Here is a 23,095-nt window from a genome sequence, read left to right as displayed (position 1 = left end):
ATTTTGTTGAAAAAAATCATTATAAACTCATTTGGCATTAAAATAGTTATATGATTCAAAATTCAAAAAACCCTAATCATCATATAAGAAAAAATATTAGAAAGAGATTAAATTTTATTTGCATGTTAATTTCAGAGATATAATTTGAAAAATAGCCAAGATGTCATAACTTACATTTTAGAAAAATTTTACTGCTTTTCATAGCATGAACAGGCTACTTTGGGTTACCTAGTAGTTATATATATAGTATTTGTCACATATTTATCAGTAGCTTCATAAAACAAAACACTGACAGCTGAACCTTTTATTCTTTAAATAATGCATTATAACATAGAGATATAGACAATTTGAATGCAAAATCAATAAGACCATACAATTTTACATAAGAATGCCAAATTCTATCAAAATTGTTGCACAACTTGAAAAATGGCAAATAAATTAATTTTTTTGTTAATTGGTCCATGATTTCAAATATTCTTTCCATATAATGTCTATTTTTAACCCTCAATTTCTGAGTTTTCAATTTTCATCATTTTTGAACCACTAGGAATATTTACACAATTCAAACAGTTTCGAACTTCATTGACCGAGTTCTTTATGACTACTTTGCTTGAATAATATAATAATCTACAACAAAAAAAATCAGCTGTGATGAGTTTCATATGAAAGTTGGAGTTCATCAGGATTCTGTACTCAGTCCCCTACTTTTTATTATGGTGATTAAGGTAGAAATTTTGCTCTGTTGTCTTATTGGAGACTCTCTATGCTGATGGTAATTATTGCTGACAGTTTTGACGTGTATTCTTTTTCTCATCTTTCCTTATTTTGCTTTTATTGGCTTTTAATTTTACCTCATTTTATACAATCAATTCAACAAGAGGATAAATATCCGAGTAAGTTTGATTAATAAATATGTTGAAATAATTAAATCAAATGTAAAATGAATGTGAGACTTTCATTTTTATAAAGTGATGATTAATTCATGAATAAGGTATATATTTCAGACTAATATTTTTTTCTTTTTCAGATACCAAAACTAATTCTAAAAGGGTAATTGACAATAGTAGAAATGTTGATGCCAACCAAAATTTCTCTTTGGATCCAGAATATCAGTCATCACGAATTAAACAAAAAAATCCAAGACATTCCATTTATAGAAAAGAAATTCAAAATCAGATTGATCACCTGTGTGAAAATGAAGAAGACTTCCACCTCGATGTAACATCACCTGATCACCCCTGTATAAATGTAACTCCTAAAAGGCAATATCATTTTTCTTCTCCAAAACATATCCGTGCTTATAGTGAACCTGTGACTGAAAATACCAGTACTCCTATTCGGCCACGTCGATCATTGTACACAACTAGTATGCAACACAAGATTGACAGGCTTACTGGTAGTGGGAAAAATGTTGGCATTGATGTGACCTCTCCTGATCATCCTGAATTATTTTTTACACCCACTGCAAAAAGTCCATTAAATTATCATGAGAAAATCTATAGTGAAACTCCCATAAACTCCCATAAAACAAATGTAATGATTTCTAAATCGCCAGAGAGCAGTTCTTCAGAATCAGATCTTTATGTTACCGTTAATGAAGCATCTGTAGATCATAGAAACAAAGAAATTCCAAATATTTTAAATGTCGATGAAATGAAACATTCCATGACACATAAAATTGAGCAATTACGAAATTGCTTGAATAAACTTGATACTCAAAAACCTTTTATCACCGATGAAGATAAACAATATTGTCGAAGCAAAGAGCCTTATTCTAACAAGGATTTTTCATCCGGAAAGCAGAAGAATCGGAAAGCCCATGGACAAAATCCTGATGTTGATGTTAAGTTTACAATGGAACTGCCACCAAAAATGGTTTTGGATGAGAAGAAAATAAAAAAAATTGAACATTCAAAGCCTTATACAATTGAAATGAATCTGGGACAAAAATATAAGAAATCTCAAGGTAAAAACTCCAAAAGAGAACCTGTTATTGATATACAGATACAACCCAAGGGTGAATCTCCTATGAAATACAAAGTCAGAAATCAGGATGAAGCAGATATACAAATAAATTCAAAGGGAAAAGTTGATTTGAAATCTCCAGAAATTCAAGAAAAGCACAATTCAAGAGTTCGAAGTAAAAGTGCTCATGAAAATATTTGTTTTCAAGCAGAACAAGATAGTAAGTTACGTGGAAAGAATATGAATGGGAGGCATAGACAAGAGACGTATCCTGGTGAAAGAATATCTACTGTAAATTTAACACATAAAAATCAACGAGGAGGTGAAAGGTATGATTACAATGATGTCATTGATCCAAGTGTATTGATCACCCATGACTCAAGAAATCATATAAAATCAAATGGACATTCTAAGAAAGGTTATGTTATAAGATCATCGACTGAAAATGTACCCCCTAATTCATACAGCCATGTCACTTCTAGAAACTACAAATCCAAATTACCTTTTCAAAAGCAAGAATTGTCTCATTGCTCCAATATGACAGAAGAAAAAATGATTACCCGATCCCATGTTCAACATAATGAAAGAGCTAGTAATTTTTCTAGAGAAAGAAAGATCATTCCAGAAAAATCATCATATACTAGTTGCAGAAAAGAGCCTTTAATTTTTCCAACTCAAAAGAATCCTCAACCAATAAAAAGGAAAGATTTGTCACATCCTCAACAAAAAACGGTCTTTTTAAAAGAAAGCTCTGAATCTAAATATTTAAACTGCAATTCAATTCCTAAAAACCATTTTTTTCGGCAAAAGGGGTGCATGGTAATAAACGAGAAACCAAAAGTTGATGCAGTCCAGAAGATTGTATCTCAAAAGGTAGTACATGCATCCCTTGATAAGAGAGCTACCAAACTTCCAGATTGTGACGTACATGCTGAATCATTCCTTCTAAATACTGATTCTCAAAAAGCACAGTTTAGCAATAAAAGCCGACATAGTACAAGTTCTGCAACTTCCACTGATACTTATTATACTTGTTCAAGTCAATTGGATACAGACGATTTCTTTTCATGTGAAAATGGGCAAGAATCTTCTAGTGAAGATCATTTAGCATTTCCTACAGATGCAGATAAAAGGCCTGTTCCCTCTTTTTTTGAAGAACTCACCGAGGTTTTAGGTAGTAAAGATTCAAGTTACCTACGAGAGTTTGAATTCAATGAAAATGAATTAATTCATGCATTATCAGAGTTCAATTTAAGAGAACCAAATACATCAGCAGTAACAGAAACTTTATTTAATGCTTTATCATCTATACGTAAGTCTAATGATAAAGAAATGGAATCTAGTGATCAATCTTTAGTTGCTACAAATCAGTTCAGAAATACACAGTCTGAAAAATCTAAACAAGACAACACTCTGTGTAAAACAGGCTCTCTATTACATCATGCGTCAGCAATTGATAGGGACAATTCTCATATTAGAAGGCAAGCAAGAATTACAGCTAAATCTTCTCTTCCTTGTGAGTCTTTGAATGCTACAGATGGACAATATGAGGAATTTGAAACTGCCATTGAAGAGGTTTTACTTTCAAGATCAGCATCAAAATTCAAATCTCAATTTTCAAATCCAATCATGTCGGAAAGTAATTCCCTCCTACAAACATCTTCCGTCTCAAACCATTCTGCAGCTGTTTCTCCTACAAGCTTAAAATCAGAATCTAATACTTCTGACACCTTCTTCTTGGTATGTGTACCATCAGCAGATAATAAATTTGATACACCGCAATACTCTGCTCACATTAGTAGTCGTGACGAGGTTGACCATCAATCTGCTAGGAGTTTACATCATGAGAGAGATGAGAATAATTCTTTAAATCCAGTAAAGCCTGATTTGTTCCATAGTTGTATTGATAATGAAAATATGCGTAGTAAGATTCAAGATGGCAATAGTCCATATGCTTCCAATTTCTCCAAAGTTCTATCAGAACTAAAACAAAAAACGGATGTAAAAGCCCTTCAATCACAAAAAAAGACTTGTTATCGTTGGCAGCCACCTGAAAATGTGATGAGTTCTTCATATACCGATGATAGTTTTTTAAATGGAAATGAAAGAGATCCAAAATCGAAAGAATTAAAGAAAAGAGTTGGGTTAGAATTAAAGAACCATCCACTTGTTAAAAGTCAGAAATCTGCAATAGAAAAATCTTTTGATTATCATGAGCATTCAGCACAAGATGAGGATTTGCATACTAAACAGAATGAACACAGTAGATTGGATGCTGATCTAGAAGATGAATTCAATGAAACTCGATTAAAACACATATTGATGGAAAAAGATTTGGATAACTGTCGGCAACCCCAAATAAAAAAGCCTAATAGTTTGAGACAGAATATTTCAAAGCAAAAATCTTTTTCAAAATATGATACTACTCAAATTCCTCATTTTAAATCTGTGCAAAATGAGTGCATGAAAATCTGTAAACAACCCAACACAAGAAAAATTTCTGAGAAAAATCAGTCATATTATGCTGGTTTTGATGCATCTTACAATCCTTCTCAAAGGAAAGATGATTCAGTGTTTCATTCATGCTATCATTCTCTTAAAAAAGCGTCAGGAAATTCTAAAGAGGCAGGTGACAGTGATGATTCTTTAGAATTGGAGAAGAGTTGCTATACCTCTCTTCAGAAGGAGGGCTCCACAGACATGGGCCAGTCACAGTATGTCTCTTACTGCAGAGATAAGTCCCTGGATACAGACAGATCACGTTACACTTCATTTCATAGAAAAGGATCATCTGAAGTAGACCAGTCATGTTATACCTCTGTACACAGAGAAGTATCTCCACATATGGACCAGTCACGCTACTTTTCTAGTCGCCAAGAAAACTACCATGATGCAGACAGATCATATACTTCTATTGACAGTGAGGATTTCTCAGATGCAGATAAATCTCACTATGTCTCTGTCCGCAGAGATGACTTCCCAGATGCAGATAAATCTCACTATGTCTCTGTCCGCAGAGATGACTTCCCAGATGCAGATAAATCTCACTATGTCTCTGTCCGCAGAGATGACTTCCCAGATGCAGATAAATCTCACTATGTCTCTGTCCGCAGAGATGACTTCCCAGATGCAGATAAATCTCACTATGTCTCTGTCCGCAGAGATGACTTCCCAGATGCAGATAAATCTCACTATGTCTCTGTCCGCAGAGATGACTTCCCAGATGCAGATAAATCTCACTATGTTTCTGTCTGTAGAGATGACATTTCAGATGCAGATAAATCTCACTATGTCTCTGTTCGCAGAGATGACTTCCCAGATGCAGATAAATCTCACTATGTCTCTGTCCGCAAAGATGACTTCCCAGATGCAGATAAATCTCACTATGTCTCTGTCCGCAGAGATGACTTCCCAGATGCAGATAAATCTCACTATGTCTCTGTTCGCAGAGATGACTTCCCAGATGCAGATAAATCTCACTATGTTTCTGTCTGTAGAGATGACATTTCAGATGCAGATAAATCTCACTATGTCTCTGTTCGCAGAGATGACTTCCCAGATGCAGATAAATCTCACTATGTCTCTGTCCGCAGAGATGACTTCCCAGATGCAGATAAATCTCACTATGTCTCTGTCCGCAGAGATGACTTCCCAGATGCAGATAAATCTCACTATGTTTCTGTCTGTAGAGATGACATTTCAGATGCAGATAAATCTCACTATGTCTCTGTTCGCAGAGATGACTTCCCAGATGCAGATAAATCTCACTATGTCTCTGTCCGCAGAGATGACTTCCCAGATGCAGATAAATCTCACTATGTCTCTGTTCGCAGAGATGACTTCCCAGATGCAGATAAATCTCACTATGTTTCTGTCTGTAGAGATGACATTTCAGATGCAGATAAATCTCACTATGTCTCTGTTCGCAGAGATGACTTCCCAGATGCAGATAAATCTCACTATGTCTCTGTCCGCAGAGATGACTTCCCAGATGCAGATAAATCTCACTATGTTTCTGTCCGTAGAGATGACTTCCCAGATGCAGATAAATCTCACTATGTCTCTGTTCGCAGAGATGACTTCCCAGATGCAGATAAATCTCACTATGTCTCTGTCCGCAGAGATGACTTCCCAGATGCAGATAAATCTCACTATGTCTCTGTACGCAGAGATGACTTCCCAGATGCAGATAAATCTCACTATGTCTCTGTCCGCAGAGATGACTTCCCAGATGCAGATAAATCTCACTATGTCTCTGTTCGCAGAGATGACTTCCCAGATGCAGATAAATCTCACTATGTTTCTGTCTGTAGAGATGACTTCCCAGATGCAGATAAATCTCACTATGTTTCTGTCTGTAGAGACAACATTTCAGATGCAGATAGATCTCACTATGTTTCTGTACGTAGAGATGATCTTCCAGATGCAAATAAATCTCACTATTTCTCTGCAAACAGAGAAGACATTGTAGATGCAGATACTCACTGTGTCTCTATCCACAAGAAAGACATCCCAAATGCAGAAAAATCACACTATATCTCTGTCCAGACAGAAGACTCTTCAGATGCAGATAAATCACACTATGTATCTGTCCATGGAGAAAACATTCCAGACACTGATAAATCTCATTATGTCTCTGTTTGTAGAGAAGGCTCGCTAGAAATAAACCCATCCTCTTCTGCATTTAATCACAAAAAGAGTATCCCAGTCAATTTTAAGGCATTGTCTACAAAATCTTCAAGAATACCAACGTTAATAAATGGCCAATTACAGAAACAGCAAAAAGTTAATGATTTCATCTCTAACACTGAACATGTGACTTTACAAAAACGCTACATTTCACCACCTCCTTCGTGTCAAAATGACAAATCCCTTTATGTCTCAGCAGAAGAGAAAGATTCTTTTTTTACTCATAATGAACGAAGCAAATCAAATGTTGAATCTGTTGGTGATAATGTTACAAGTTCATCGCATTGGCAATATTTATCAACCAAAAGTTCTGCTCATAACCGCTCTGTTACTTGGCAGAATCCTATTTCTACATTTGATCAAATTGATGCTGCTCTTGTAGACAGCACTGATGAAAGTATTTCATGGAGCCCAAAACAAAAAGGACATTCACCTCAAACAATTCCTTTGACATCTACTTCGGCTTCTGAAGAAATTACATCAGAATCAATGTCATCAGATGAATTTAAACGATGCTTGGAAAGAAAAAAGTTGCTTACACCAGAAGAAAGAACGACTCTATGGGTGAATGGGATCTACAAATCCAATCTACAAGAATATTTTGATGCTGACATGAGCAGTATTCTTCCAGTATTAAATTCAAACACAAGTTCTTCTGACACTGGTAAAGAGATGAAGTGTGGTGCTACAGCTGCTAATATGACAAATCATCGTTATATTGAACCATCAGCTCCACCACAGTCAGAAATCAATTGTGATAATTTCAGATGCATTCCTACGGCTCCACCAGATATCTCAAATATTGCTGTGGCTGGAACTTTTGGAGACAAAGTTAATGAATTATCGAGTTCTGATTATGTTTCTTTACATCCATCACTTTATCCATCCCTCGTTGAACCATGTCAAAATTCTGTTTCAAAGATGTACTCTGGATCACAATGTAAAGGCAATAATTCTGAATTGCATGCTGCTAGTACTTCTGCTGCATACGTTTCTTTTGATAGTGAACCTGAACCAACTGCAAATGTTCATTGTTCTCCCCAAACAATTCAGAATACACCACGTTTTACTGGAAAAATGTCTTCTGTTAAACCTGTTCCATTCCAGGATGCTTCTAATAAGTCATATCTTATGGGAATCAATACTGTCAACAAATTACATAAAACTGCAAAGTCCATTTCTACCCAAACACCAGTACTTAGAATCCCACCTGATCCACCAAACAAATCAAAATCTCTTCCTGTTGCATTTGGAATGACTACTCAAAATAAAAAACTCAAAGAAAAACTACCACAAAAACGTTGGGCAAAACTAAAAAAGATTTTCACTGGCAAAAAAATTCAAGGCAAAATTGGAAACAAAGCGTTTATTAGTGTTGATAGTCGTCAAAGTTTTCTACCAAACTTGAGTGAGCTATCTCCACCCTCGACGGATACTTCTGGAACACAAACAGATCCAGATATTTTTTATGAACCTACATTAAAACACTTAGAATTTATAAAATCAGATGAAGTATCTCTCTCCGTCAATTTTTCAGAAAATCTCTCTGATTATTCCGAGAAATACCCATCTTCAGTTTTACCTAATATGGCTGAATATTTAGAACAAGCAACAAGAATTGATTCCTTAGAAATTTGTAGTTCTTCTGGAGCAACTTCTGGATCTATGGAAAGATTATTATCACCATATCGAGAAGATTCTAATGAGGATGATGACATAGATGAAGTTGATCATGTAGCGTCAAACACTTATCCGGTGAATTCCTGTGATAATCAAGAGTTTAAAGATAACTCTCAACCACTTTCTACAGAAACAAAAATCTATGGAGAAACGTACAAAACAAAGCTGGCTCAAGGTGACAAACGAAGGAAAAGCAATAACATTGAATTTTTGCATACAGATCCGGAAGAGCGTGTTCAATTCATTGAGCGGCAAATATCAGCAGAAAACCAAAATGGTGATCAATCAGATGATTCTGAAAGTACTGAGATTTATGACTGGAAATCATTCAGTAAATCTTTTAATGATGATTGTGATAATTTGCCACAAACAGAAAACAGATCTTTTTACTGGAGAACATGTGGAGATAAGCCCGATGATGTAAAAACTAATGTTAAAAAATCAAAGAAACCTCTTACTGATCTTGGTTGCTTAAGTGATGTTCAGTTTAGACAAACATTGATTGACCATGGTTTATCTAATCCTGGCCCTGTGACAAAAGGCACTCGACAACTGTACCTGAAACGATTAAAAAATCAATCTGGTCAGCAAACTCTGGCATGTACTCAATCATCTCCAGGTAATTTTATTTCCTATTTATCTTTTCAAATTATTGTTATATATATATATAATTTTTATTTTCTTTATGTAAATATAAGTCATGTCTTGCTACAATGTGCAGACCGTTTCGATCATTATTAATCTCATCGGGTAAGAAAAAATATTGAAAATTTAAAAAGTTTAACTTTTTATAATTTTAGAGAAGGAAATACTCTATCATGCCCAACGTGCAGCATAATTTAAAGGTTTTATGATATGAAGTTGAAAAACAACCCCCAAGAAAAGGAGGAGGATTCAAAAACCTGTTGGTGGGGATGATGTATAAAAGATTAAAGGAAGTGAGAGAGGGAAGTTTTAGAAGGAGAGGGTTTTGTGTAGTCAGTTAGAGAGAGCAGAAGAAAGAAAGAAAGAAAGAAAAAAGAGAAAAAGGAGGAGGGGATACAAATGACAATGAGCATGGAAAGGTTGGAAAACAATATTGCAGACAATTTGACAGTGGAAGTGGGATTCATCCGTCAATCAGGAGCAGCTCGCCAGAATTGGGTCAGGGTCAGTCTGTCTGTCTCCAAACTTGGGGGAAATTGTTCAATTTTTTTATTTTTAGAATTTTATGACACTTTTTTTAAAAAGATTAAATTTACTATTTTAGGGAACAAAATTAAACTGCTCTTTTTTTTTTATAAACTTTTTACTTATATCTGATTAAATTTCCCAAGTATCTGAATGAATTTATACATTTATTAAAGAAATTTACCAGATAGTATTTATTTTAACTTTTAGTTTGTTTCTATACATACATATACAGGTATATATTCTGCTTTAAATTTTTATTTATTTATTTATTCATTTATTTATTTTATTACTAGTAGGACCTGTTAACCACCAGTGCCAAGTGGTAGCATGATCCCCCCCCCTCCCCCGCATAAAATATTAAAGTATGGCTATTGTTGTTGTTGGCCAATCTCTAACCTTCTCATGTTAAGAATGGCTTTCGGAATGGACATCCTTATCCTCCCTATGTTTAGAACGGTTTTCTGAATAGATATCCCATTTTGTGAGTAGGGGTGAGGTTGTCACAAAATTTGTCCGAAATGTAAGTTTGATAATCGCTGTCAGGATTTTCATGCGCAAATACTATGAACAAACAACAAAATTTGGTGGTTGCAGTGTCAGTCAAAGGAAACGCTTTAGTCAACTGGCCTACGGCTAACTTACGAATTTTGAGCTTTCGAAATAACGACTTTAAAACATACGTATTGTAAGGCATGAATGACTTTGTAAAAATGTCAACACATAAACTGATCCCTCCTTGCAAAGAACGGCCCAGTTCACAGTGAAAGAAAAATATACCGATTTTGGCAGATTTACCATTTAGTTCTACAAATATCTTCGAACCATGTTTGGAACTCGTTTGATTGACACCGGTAACTCGCTTAATGCAAACAGTTTATCTACTGTAAAATTAAACCAAAATTTTATTTTTGTTATTGAATGTATTTAATTTTAAATTATAAAATAAAACATGTTTAATCATTTTAAAACTTCATCTTGCATTATTTCTTTTGTTAAACGTTAATTTTAGTTAAATTTTAATCACATGATTACATTTATAATAATCATGTAAATATAAACAAACTTCTGTTTACATTAAGCGATGTACCGGTGTCAACCAAACAAGTTATATTTAGTACAAGATTAAGTATTCCAATTTTCATTTCTGATGCAAAGCAATTTTTTTCTCACCATGCACTTACTGGAAATCAACAATAAAATACTAATAATTTAATTTTATCGCATCTCTATTTAAATTATAATCAACATCTTTCTCTATGCCTAACATTAGGTGGATTCCCTTCTGTGGAATTGTCATAAAATTGCTTCCCTGAGAGCTACAATATTTTGAATGTTGAAATCCAGTGTCAATGAACACTTGTCACTATACGTCATCCAATTTTATTCATTCCCTTCATAAATTCAATCCACTCATCATTTCACTGACAATTTATCCCTCTCATTAACTTGAGTGGCTTTTGGTCTTGATAAATGGTAACTCATTAATACATGATTCTGTTTTTAATCGGGTATCTAAATAAACTAAACTAAACCCAAAATTAAAGTATTAAATGTTTTTAGTTTGTTCTAGCTGGGAATGGGGCATCCAACTGGATGCCAGACATTCACCCGTTATCTCATACATTCCAACTGAGAGATCTTTTTAAAATTCTAATTGTCCCTTTAATTGCAGTTGTTTGTATCTCTATTGCACTTAGTTCACCATGTATATTTGCCAGGTAGATTTTGAAATTCTTTTTCATGAGTCCGGTTGCGCTTATAATTATTGGAATGATGGAGATCTTCCTAAGATCCAGTTCCTTTTCATGTCGTACATAAGACATTGGTATTTCATTATCTTTTCCCTCTCAGCTCTCTATAATCGAGCATTATTGGGGATACTAACTTCTTTTAATTTTGCTTCTTTCTCCTTGTCTCAGTTTTCTAGGTACGTAGCTATAGTAATTACATAGTCATAGTGAATGGTATATGACTTATTTCCGACTTCTTTCTGCTATATGTTCCCACAACTTACTGCTACATTCAATATTTAACTTTTTCCACATGACCCAGTTGAGATATTTACATACTCCATTGTATAGTAGCCATCCCTCAGCAGAACCTTACAGTTGTATGTCGGGTGGCCTAACTCTCTACTTCTGTTTAACAGAACCTGCACTGAATTGCTGAGATCACTCATCTTCTTAAAAGCATTAGTCATCAAGATTTGATTTTGAGCAGTTATTATAAGCCTCTCCTGATCACAGTGGAGTTTTTTTTTAACCAGTCTATAGAACCTTCCTTATCTATATAGTCCTGGGTGAATTCATCCAGAAAATATTTTGCATGCTGTTGATTGACCCATTCTTTCAGTTTTTTGGGTTTTTTTTGCAATGGAAGGCCTTGGTGTATTTTTGGTGACTCGTATGGTCAATTTTCATTGTTAAAAATTCTGTACTATTAAATATTTATGTAAAGACATATGAGAATTCTAACATTTTATTATTGTTGATATATTTTGTGAGACTTCAGAATAATTAGAAACTTTAGATTTAATTTCTATTTCTCCCATACTTTAGATTACAATGCAGAACTTTGCCGAGCATTTAATGAACAAATTGATTGGACAGAAATGGTTGAATTGGAAGAGAAAATGATTAAAAAGTTTGATAATTCCAAAAATAGTCAAAAATGGCGAGAAGGTAATGAAAAGTCATCCTTTACTTATCTTCTGTTGGATCCACGAGTTACTCGAAATCTTCCACGTCGTGCTTCAAAAATGGGTAAGTATTCCTAATCATTTGTTATCTAAATTTTGTTTTAATGTTTTTTCAGTGAATATCAATCCAATTTCAATTGTGATATTTATTAATTTTTCTCAGATGATACATTAGAAACCTTTCGGACATTTGTAAAGGCCATATTTTACATTGGAAAAGGCAAACGAAGTCGACCATATGCTCACCTTTATGAAGCTATCAAGTATTCTCAAGGAAATTCTACCAAGGTAAAACTTATTTGTTATTTTAGTGAAGTGGGAATCAAATTACCTAATTTTGCCCTTTTCAGAGATTTCTTGTATGAGTTTGATTAAAAAAAAAAAAAACATGTGTCATTGAAATAGCTTTTAAGCCGTTAAGATACTTTGATCAGTTAAACTTGTTTGTATAATTTTACAAGATCAGCTGTTGTAGAAAATAAAAAATTATTCCATTTTTCATAACATCTATTTAGACATGTTTATCCATTACCTACTTTAAGATTATTAAATATACCATCTTGAAATTTGGTATGCATACAGGTAAAGTGATTTCAGCTCAGATTTTAAGTATATTTTTTAAACGAGTTAAATGAGATAAAATCAAAAAAAAAAATAAAAAGAAGATTGTGATCATTTTAAGATCCTTTAATACTAAAAGTGATTTACAGATTAACACAAAATTTCTTACAAAGTTAACATTTTTTAATGTAATCTCTATCTTAACATAATTTACTGTATACCAATTTTTGATTTGTATTTTAATGGAGTTGAGTTTTTGTGAACACACCTACAGATTTTTTTACTTGTGATTTTAATAAGAAAAATTATACGTATTCCAAAACAATTGTCATTTTCAATCTTTGTAAAATAAATAAAATATATGAAATTTACAGTTACTCATGTATCTCTAAACTAAAATGTACCTGGTTTCTGGCATATTTACATTTTTTAATTTTTAATAAATATATTTTTTTAAACATTCAAAGATTGTGATAGAAAATATTAAAATCTGAGATTTTCCAAATTGCTTCATACAAATAATGAATTCTATAGAAACAAGCCTTTTCTACTCAATTTATTTGCTAGGATAAAACAGTTTTCAAAATGTTTTGCTGCATGAAAACAGTTTCTTACAGTATTTCACAAAGCCAAGACTACTGTCTATTTTTTATGGAGACAATGAATGTTTTCGTAAAATGAATGCTTTAAATATTTGTTTGATTTAGTAAATGAACCCTTTTTCATACCAATTAACAATAAATGTGTACCTTTTTTTTTTTTTTTTAAATGTACAAGTTTTAATGAAAGTTCTTGTAAAGATCTAACGAAATAGTGTTTCAATAAAACCTGAATGATTATAACCTGCTACACATTTATGACATAATTAATTTTACTCCATTTTCTACTTAGATCAATGAAAAAATAAGCCATATTACTGACATTTGGAAAAATGGCTATGGTGTAGTTTCCCTTCATTGTTTTCAAAATGTGATTCCAGTTGAAGCTTATTCTCGAGAAGCTTGCATGGTTGATGCTATTGGTAAGTATGAATTTTAATTAAATTATTTTCTTTTGTACTCTGTATTTTCTTTTACATTATCTAAACAACATAAAATTCAAAGCTATCAATTTCACATACTTTTTTGTTTTGATATGTAAGACCAAACTTACTTTCTCTCACATAATTTTGTATATACATTCTGAAAGTTTAATTTACCATTTTTTATAGATGTACATGTAGAAAGATTGCAAAATTTCAAGACCATTCCAGTACTTTAAGGGGATATAAAAATCACACAGAACCCTCCCGAAAATATATATGCTCATGGATTTAAAAACTACTGGAGAAATAAACTTACTAGCCACATTTTTATATAATTTGGAACATAGTATGTGTCATAGGCAGGATGAGCTCTGTTTGATCTGTTTTTAAGAGGAGCAAAAACAGTGGAGCCCATAATTTACTCTTTGGTTCTTAATTTACTGTTGCATATGTTATTGTGTCCACCCAACCAACTCTGGGCAATGATGAATAATTCTGCTACTATATATATATATATATATATATATATATATATATATATATATATTCTGACATATATTGTTAAATAGCATGGAATTTTTTTGCTTGATGATCTTTTTTTGTAATTTTTCCATTTTTTGAATAGTCATTCTTATGTCTCGGTCGAATTTGTGTAAGAAAGTTCCATAATAATTTTCGCCCATCTGGTTTTTTTTTTGGTTTTTTTTTTCAAGTATTTTCAACTGATTTTCTTCAGTTGTCTTTGATTACTGTTTCATTTAAAATCTGGATGCCTTTGTATGCTCCAGTGCAAATTACATTTAAATTACTTGAAATAGTGAAGCAACTCGTGTGTAAAAAAAAAAAAAAAATCCATTTTAACGTGTTAAGAATGTGGTTAAAATAAATGTACAATGGTTTAAAAGTGTGATTTACAAAATGGTATGAAATTTATTTTTTTATTAATTTATAAATCTAAATTACAACATGTACAGATATACATATGTAAGTACATGTGCACATATTTACACACATATTGGGTGGTTATTTACCCAGACACTCTAAAATGTTATTACTGTTTTCAAAATTTACATTAATTTTTGGCTGTTTAGCTCTAATATACAATATTTTTAAATATAGGTATAGGTATGGCTTAGAGGCTAAGGAATCTGGCTGGAATTGTATTTGTATGTTTTGGTTTCAATTCTAACTGATGGCACCCTGATCAATTTCTTTTTTTTTAATTTTTGAAATCACTACTATATATTGGGTACAATATAATAAATAGAATTTTCACTCTATAATAATAAATTCAAGATCTTCATAAATTAAAATATCATATTTAAGTTCGTTTTACAACCGCTAGGCAGCCTGCTAGTGTATATATATATATATATATATATATAAAATAGGAAGGTTTTTGTCCCTCCTTTTCAAAATTACAGTATAGCTTCACAAACGCTGAATCCACACATAAATTGAAAATGATCACACTACATGCCAGTACTAGAAGCATGTTTTCTGGTTATTATCATTCGATTTCATCCGCAATCACAAATTGCTACATTATTTCTGAAGGAGAGTTATATTAAAAACAAGTTATAGCAAAACATGGTAGATGGACAGCTCATTTACTTAATATTTTTTACAGTGATTCTCCCAATTAGGACTGGAGCAAGTATTTCATAGTCCACATTTACTGTGAATTACAATAAATATTTAATTTTGTCATTATGTGCTCCTACCTTTCCCCTATGACTCATTTGCAGTGAAAATAATGTATGACCCCTTAACAATCCACTTCTGATTTAATCAACAATTTCATTGGTTACTCAAACATAAACGTTCATTCTAGAATTAGCATTTAGCAAACACAACAGAATAAATTCATTGACAGTAAACATGGTCGACTGTACTTTCATTAGTTATCTACTCTGTCCTATTTTACAAACACTGTGTAGCGATGCAGTTAACAGTATTTGCATAGCATTTTAATGTAAGTTGTTTACTCTTACATTTACCTTAGCATAAATGCTTCCGCTCAAATGTGATTGTTTTGCGATCGGGGTGCGAGACAAAGGCAAATGTTGGACACCAATTTATAAACTCTGATCACATTTTTAGAAACAAAAAAGGCCAAATGTAAATCTTTTTTAATATGCTATACAGACACACTTACTGGCTATATGGAAGCTGTTAACTCTTAGCAATATTGAAGATGTTTGCTCCCAAATATTTATGTCTCTTTTCTTACATAATTTCATAATGATTTTCTCTGTGTAATCATGGTCTTTTTATATGGGCTTCCGGTGGGGAAATGAATTTTTTTTGCATAGATACACTTGTACTAAGAGACATTAATAATACATTATACAGTTTACATGTTGTTATAAGCATAACAGAGGACTTTAAATTGTAAATAAAGTTGCAGCTGAGTACCCTCAGCTTGGTCCCACTCCACTCCAAAAAATGAGGTTCTTCTTTTTAGAGGGAGATTACCTGTTGGAAAACATTTATTTCAGAATTTTTGGTGGGTGATTTGTTTTCTATACATACATTTACAGACTTCTGTGCTTTTTGTGGGAGAGGGATGGAAAAAACTTAAACCAACAACAAACCGTAAGTTTAGGTGGCAATAGTAACCTCAATCGTTCTTTTAATCCTATCAATGACCTTAACTTCATATGCACCCACACAAAAAAATAAAATAATGAATACTTTACTTTTCAGGTAATTACATGTCATTCAAATGCTATCAGGCTAGAAACTACGTTATCATTTTACATAAAACTTATACGTAACAAATTGTCCAATCTTTTTGTGACAAGTTAAAATAAATATTTTGTGAAACTTGTAAAAAATACAAGTTTCACAGTTATCAGAAAAAAAATTCAAAAATTATTTCAAGTGTCTATTATTGTTGTTGCTGCTATTACTACTATTACTCCTGCTTTGTGGTCATCATCAGCAGCATAATCAAGGGAATTGTAAATTCACCTGTAAGGATTGCATCCGATTTAGCTGAGTATTTTCAACAATAATAACAAAAATTAATATTGAAATTTGCATTCACATTACATTTTTTCATGTAATTTTGATTTTTGTGAAAATGTTTATAAATCTGTAAAATTTCTTTTAATTTTCACATTCTGCTTCTTTTTTAGTTAAAAAACAAATTGTCTAATTTATTTTTGTAAAAGAACCAATTCAATTAAAGAAAATTTTTTTTATAAGTGTTGGATAAATTAAAAGGTTTATTTAAATCGGAAATTGTCAAATGTCTTTAATGTTCCTGCTACTACTTTTACTGTTGCAACTGCTATTAATATTATTACTGCTATCAGCAGCACCATTCTTTTTCAATTTTGCAATTTTGACATAGAATACCAACATAGCTTTGCAAGTTTTGCTTCTGGGTCATTCCACAGTTGAATTTTTGTTGCTTTTTGTTTCGTTTAATTATTATAATTATTTAATTATTAACAGGGGTTTAACTTTATAAGTTAACAACTACTTCCTAAAATTAAAACTAAATGATCTCAGTCTAGAAGCGTTCCTACTTTATTTCAATTGTTTCAGGATTGGTTAAAATATTTCTTCATAAACATTTTTTCATTGCTTTCCTTTATTGAGGGGATCATGCACATTTTTTGCTGTTACGCATATTATTTAATGTTAATGCTTTTCAATATTTCTTTTAATTGGTGGGAACATTAATTTACTTACGAATCTTTTCATAAAATAAAACAAATTTAGTTGAGTCTACAATACTGCGCTAGATAACTATAGTTTATTTGTTTCTGAGAGAGGTCTTTTAATGATTTGTCTGGCTTTATACCATTTTTCCATCGAGCAATACAGGTACATGGATTCTAATATATATTAGTGGCCTGGTAAGGCCACAGGGGAGACACTCAAGCAAAAACAACCCAAAGCAAAGTTCATTCCAAAGCAGCAAAACTAAAGAATATACCACTTTTTTGGCAATTTTATAAGTTCCAAATCTGAATGAGTATTGATCAGAATTTAACAAATGATAATTCATTGGAAAGGTAATGACCTGAATTCGTAGTGGACTATGTGACATTTGCCCTTAAGGTCGCACATTAAGGGGATCATCCATCATTCAGAGTTTTGTACTTTTTTTACAGTCATAAAATGTTTTGGTAAAGGTGCAGTATCTTTCCATCCTCAAAAAATCCTTTAAAATTACCACTATTATAGGTTTTTAAGGATACTGAAAACGAAAATAACGTTTAAAATTCCAGGAAACGAGTAGTTTCGAAGATATGAAGAAGTTATAGTTCAAAACAGGGGATTATTAATTTAATATATAATTAGCACCGTCTTTACAGCCACCTTTTTTTTGGGGGGAAGGGTTCTGTTATCTTTTTTAGGGGTGGTGTTTATTGTGACCTAGTAGACCAACACAAAACCTACCTTAAAAAAACTTGTTTTGAGTTTTTGGGTGTGCTGAAAACAAATGTCACATTTAAATTTTCTGAAAATAAGTGTTTTTCTGAATATTAAGTAAAAATATGCACACGCTTGTGCGTACAACAATGGTCACCACTTATAACATTAAAAATTGCATTGTTTAATACTTGGAAAAATACTTATTTGTGGAATATTTAAATGCAATATTCGTTATCAGCACACCCAAAAACCCTATGGAAAACAAGTTTTTTAGGGTAGGTTTTATGCCGGTCTACCAGGCCACAATTACCAAATAAACACCACTCCTCAAAAAAATTAGATGACCCACACCCAGGGTAGCTATAAAGTGGGTGTTCATTTTACATTAAATTAATATAGAAAGGTGATCCACCATTTTTTAAAACTATAATTTCTTCATATCTTAAAAACTACTGATTTCCTAGAATTTTAAACATTATTTTTGTTTTCAGCACCCTCAAAAACCTTCAATAGTGGTAATTTTAAAGGGTTTTTTAGGAGGGAAAGATACTGCACCAATGTTTCAATCATAGTCATTTGTTTTCCTAGTTTTGCACATGAATTACTAAATATTTGATATTTCCCCCAAACCTCTGGCCTTGATGGAGGGGAAACTAAAACTTGCTGTGTCTGGCCATCCACACTAAGCAGAGAACTCTGGACGTGGTGTGTGGGGCAATACACCATATTGTACATGTGTGTGTGTGTACCCCAAAAACCTCTGCCCTTGATAGAGGAGAGACTAAAACTTGCTGCTATGGTTTCAAATGATCTAAAATAACAGTAAGGGGAAACCTGATTCGAAATATTTCTCATGTTATATTTCCCCTCTTTTGGAAATAGGGTTGATTATAAATATCTCCAGTATCAAAAAATCGGTACTTGTACAGTTTAGTCAAGACATTAAAAAATTAAAATATTGAAAAAAGGTTATATTGCACGTATTCGTTATGAAACGAAGTTCTCCGAAAAAAATTTCAGGTATTTTTTTTTTTTTTTTTTTTTTTTACAGCGAAAAAAAAATTTGTTATGATACCGAGCAAAAGGTTCGATTTTTAGGAAGAAAAGCTAGTATTAAAGATGGGAAGGGAGTGTCGGCGGTTTACATTGAGTTATCTCCCCGTGGCATGTTGTTCAGCTTCAGTAACTTTCACAATGGCTGACTTCAACGCACATTCATAAGAACGTGTTTTTCCGCTGTAAAAAAAAAAAAAAACTACTCGATCAAATTAAATGAATTTTTTTTTTTCGGAGATCTTCAGTCCAAAATGGATACGTACAATATGACTTTTTTTTTTCGATATTTTCATTTTTTAATGTCTTGACTAAACTGTACAAGTGCCAAAAAATCTTTATACACTGTGAAATTTACTTTATGTATGAAAACCAAAGAGAGGAAATATAAGAAATATTTGGAATAAAGTCTCCCCTTGCTGGTATTTCAGATCATTTGAAACCATAGCAGCAAGTTTTAGTCTCCCATCTATCAAGGCCAGAAGTTTTTTTTTGGGGGGAGGGGGAGGCGGTATTTATACACACATACAAGATGGTTGTATGGCCCCACGCACCACGTTCAGAATGGCAAGACTCTGCTCATGGATGGAGCATCTATCCTGAACCGTTGGTGTGAACAGTTCCAGGCCCTCTTCAGAGCTAACCGGGTCATTCAGGACTCAGCAATCCTCCATATCCCCCAGCTGCCAGCCAAAGTGGAATTGGATAACCCCCCTGTTAGGGAAGAACTCACTGAGGCCATAAAACAGTTGAGGAGTGGTGAGACGGCAGGAATCGTTAAATATGGAGATCCAGCATTGCACAGCAGGTTCCATAAGCTCCTTGTCTGTTGTTGGGAGCAAGGAGAACCCCCACGGGACCTCTGTGACGCAGTCATTGTTGCCTTGTACAAGAACAAAAGGGAAAAGTCAGTCTCCATTGCAGGTAAAATTCTTGCCTGTGTGACTAATCCATCGCAGAAGACCACCTCCCAGAAACACAATGTGGCTTCAGAGCAAACAGGGGCATCACAGATATAGTCTCTGTCCTCAGACAACTGTAAGAGAAGTGTTGAGAACAAAACAGGAGACTCTATGTAACGTTTATGAACCTGACAAAAGCATTTGACATTGAGCAGAAGAGAGCTTTGGCTGATCTTGGAATGCCTCGGCTACCCCCCAAAACTCCTCAGCATGATTATTCAGTTGCATGAGAACCAGAGCGACCAGGTCAGAGTGAATAACAACCTCTCAGAACTCTTCCTCATTGTTAATGGTGTGAAATAGGCATTCTGGCACCGACTGTTCAGCATCTTCTTCAGCATGATGCTCAAGGAGGCGACCAAAGATCTTAACGATGACAATGCTCTCTATATTCGCTATTGCCTCAGCAGCAGTTTGTTCAACCTCAGAGGACTGCAAGTCCACACAAAGACTCTTAAGCAACTGATCCGTGACTTCCTCTTTGCTGACGATGCTGCCCTCATTGCCCACACCCAAAGAGCCTTACAGCACCTCACATCCTGCTTCGTAGAGGTTGCCCAGCTTTTTGGACTCAAGGTCAGCTTGAAAAAGATGGAAGTCCTCCACTAGTCTGCTCCTCGGTAGTGTACAGTTCCCCCTCCCCCGCCTCCATAATATCACCATTGATGAGACTAAACTGAAGAATGTTCACCAGTTTACCTACCTGAGGTATACCATCACATTAGATGCCAAGCTAGAAATGTCTGACAAGGTATATCTACAGTCTAAACAATATGTTGTGCTTGGTGGCACATGTTTTAATAAAAAAAATGTTCACATTTTATGAAGCATCATATATGTATGAATATTTATAACAGAAATTGAATTAGTAAACAAAAATTACTTAGAAACGGATAATATTTTTAACTGAAAAGTTTTGGAGGAAAAAAATGAATATATTTTGCAGTTATTAAAGTCTCCTTCAGCTTTTTTGTAAGGTTTGAATCATTTGTTTGTGTTGGACACTTTTACTATGAATATGTTTATGGATTATTTAGTATTTGATTCTATTTTGTATTATAATCAGTCAATTAAGGGTTGCAGCAGCTTTGGTAAGTTTTGGAAAGATCATATGACTCTTTACTGAAATGGTGTTCAATGAAACTGTTGGATAGCTTGATTTGAAGAGGGTTATGCACCACGAAGCTTTGTCAACTCAAGATTGTAGGATGAATACACCATGCAGCATCCCCACCAACCCAAATTGAGTTATGTTCATTAAGACAACTCTTTGTTTTCTTGAAGATTTTTTTTCCCAATCTAAACAAATTGCATAATTACAATATTTTTTTTTTTTTATATATATAATTAAGAGATCAAAACCCTTGATGCTATTTTCTCTCTCTAATGCTTAACATCACTTTCTCATTTCAGGTTGCAGCAATTTAACAAACAAAAAAAGAGGTGACTTTTATGGTCTGACTTCTACTTGGTGTTTAAAACTTAAAAGACGAATGGGTGTCTATTTTTTGCATAAAGCTCTCAGAATATTTATGGCTGAAGGAGAACGACAAATTTATCTAACAGATTTGTAAATGTAAATCCAAACTTCATTTTCTGCAAATAATTTCTTAAATCAATTTATTTTTGGCAAAATGAATTATTTTAATAATTTACAAAAACGCTTAGTTTTATTCGGAATTTGTATCTTTTAAAATAGTGTTTTATCTGGAACATAGTAGTCGGTATATAAACAGTGTATTAGACATGAGATCATATTTTTTCATCATCCGAAAATTTAAATTTTATCTTCAGAATAGAAAAAAGAAAATTTCTACTTTTTACATTTTTTTAAAAAATAGTATCTCCTCATGCTTATTAAAAAAAAAAGAAAAAAGTAATCTTCTCAGTTGCTCAGACTAGACAAAAAAAAAATTAATTTGATAATGTAAACCCTGAATGTGTACAACATAATCACATTGACAAAATGATTCTTGTAGATCATCACTGGAGTTTAGCGATATTGAGCCTGGTCAATACCAAATGGGTGACTATTTGGAATTACTAGGAACTGTATATCTCCCCAGACTTCAATTTCAATATACATGCAGCTGGGCATTGCATGTGAGGTTGAAGTAAAACCTTATATTTTTGGTGGAAACTGGAAACCTCTCTAGGCCTAATACTACACCAGGGGTATAAACTTTGAATTGAATACTTTCCTTTTTTTAAAGGCTTTGATTGCATTCTTATCTTCTCTGCTTACCAAGTGTAATTTATAAAATTGTATGTATTACATTTCATTCAATCAAAATTATTTGGTTGATTTTTTTTTTAGTTTCAATTTTCTTTTCATTTAATTTATTTTTCTATTAAACTTATAAACTATTTTTTTTTAACAAAAATAAAACAATAAGTTTAATACATGAAAATCTCATTGCTAAATATCATTTTGTTTAAATACTTTCATCTATTTATTTTTCAAAATCATCTTTTAGAAATCTCACTATCATTTGATTCATTATAATATATTTAAGTAAATTCATCGATTTTATTTTCCACAATATTGTAAACATTTATTTAATTTTTTTAATTGTATAAGAATATGATTCAAATATTTCAACATTTATTAAAACAAATATTTCTCTCTGAAAAAGAATTGATTTCCATAGAAAATTGTCTTTTTTTTTTATAAATTGTCATTAATTTTTATTAATCTGAGTAGGCTTGAATTTATCACTCATTTAAGTTCAAGACATTATTTGAAGATGTTAAAGTAAGATAGAAAATAAGTTTACATTTCGGTTAGTTTGTAAGTGTTAAACTATTAAATTGCAAGGCAGATTATGTTAACATAAATAGTTTTATTAAAAATATATTAAAATCGAGAAACTATATAAAATTATGAGATTATTT

The 23,095-nt window shown here is 32.7% G+C and overlaps 1 protein-coding gene across 1 annotated transcript in view; it reads left to right on the top strand.

The window, feature by feature from the left end:
* Positions 1–21,986, top strand: part of LOC145276912 (uncharacterized) — a 43,587-nt gene extending 21,601 nt beyond the window's left edge. The window contains exons 5-9 of the mRNA XM_080128375.1: positions 1,028–8,953; positions 12,066–12,269; positions 12,369–12,493; positions 13,658–13,787; positions 21,614–21,986. Coding sequence (XP_079984501.1) covers positions 1,028–8,953; positions 12,066–12,269; positions 12,369–12,493; positions 13,658–13,787; positions 21,614–21,774 — 8,546 coding nt within the window. The 3' untranslated portion in view covers positions 21,775–21,986. The remainder of the gene's footprint in view (positions 1–1,027; positions 8,954–12,065; positions 12,270–12,368; positions 12,494–13,657; positions 13,788–21,613) is intronic.
* Positions 21,987–23,095: the final 1,109 nt, after the last annotated feature.

This window comes from Euprymna scolopes, chromosome 5 (assembly GCF_053919585.1).
Source record: "Euprymna scolopes isolate OS-2025 chromosome 5, ASM5391958v1, whole genome shotgun sequence".
In the NCBI taxonomy this organism is placed as follows: Eukaryota; Metazoa; Mollusca; class Cephalopoda; order Sepiida; family Sepiolidae; genus Euprymna; species Euprymna scolopes.
This window is presented reverse-complemented; position numbering and strand designations above follow the sequence as displayed.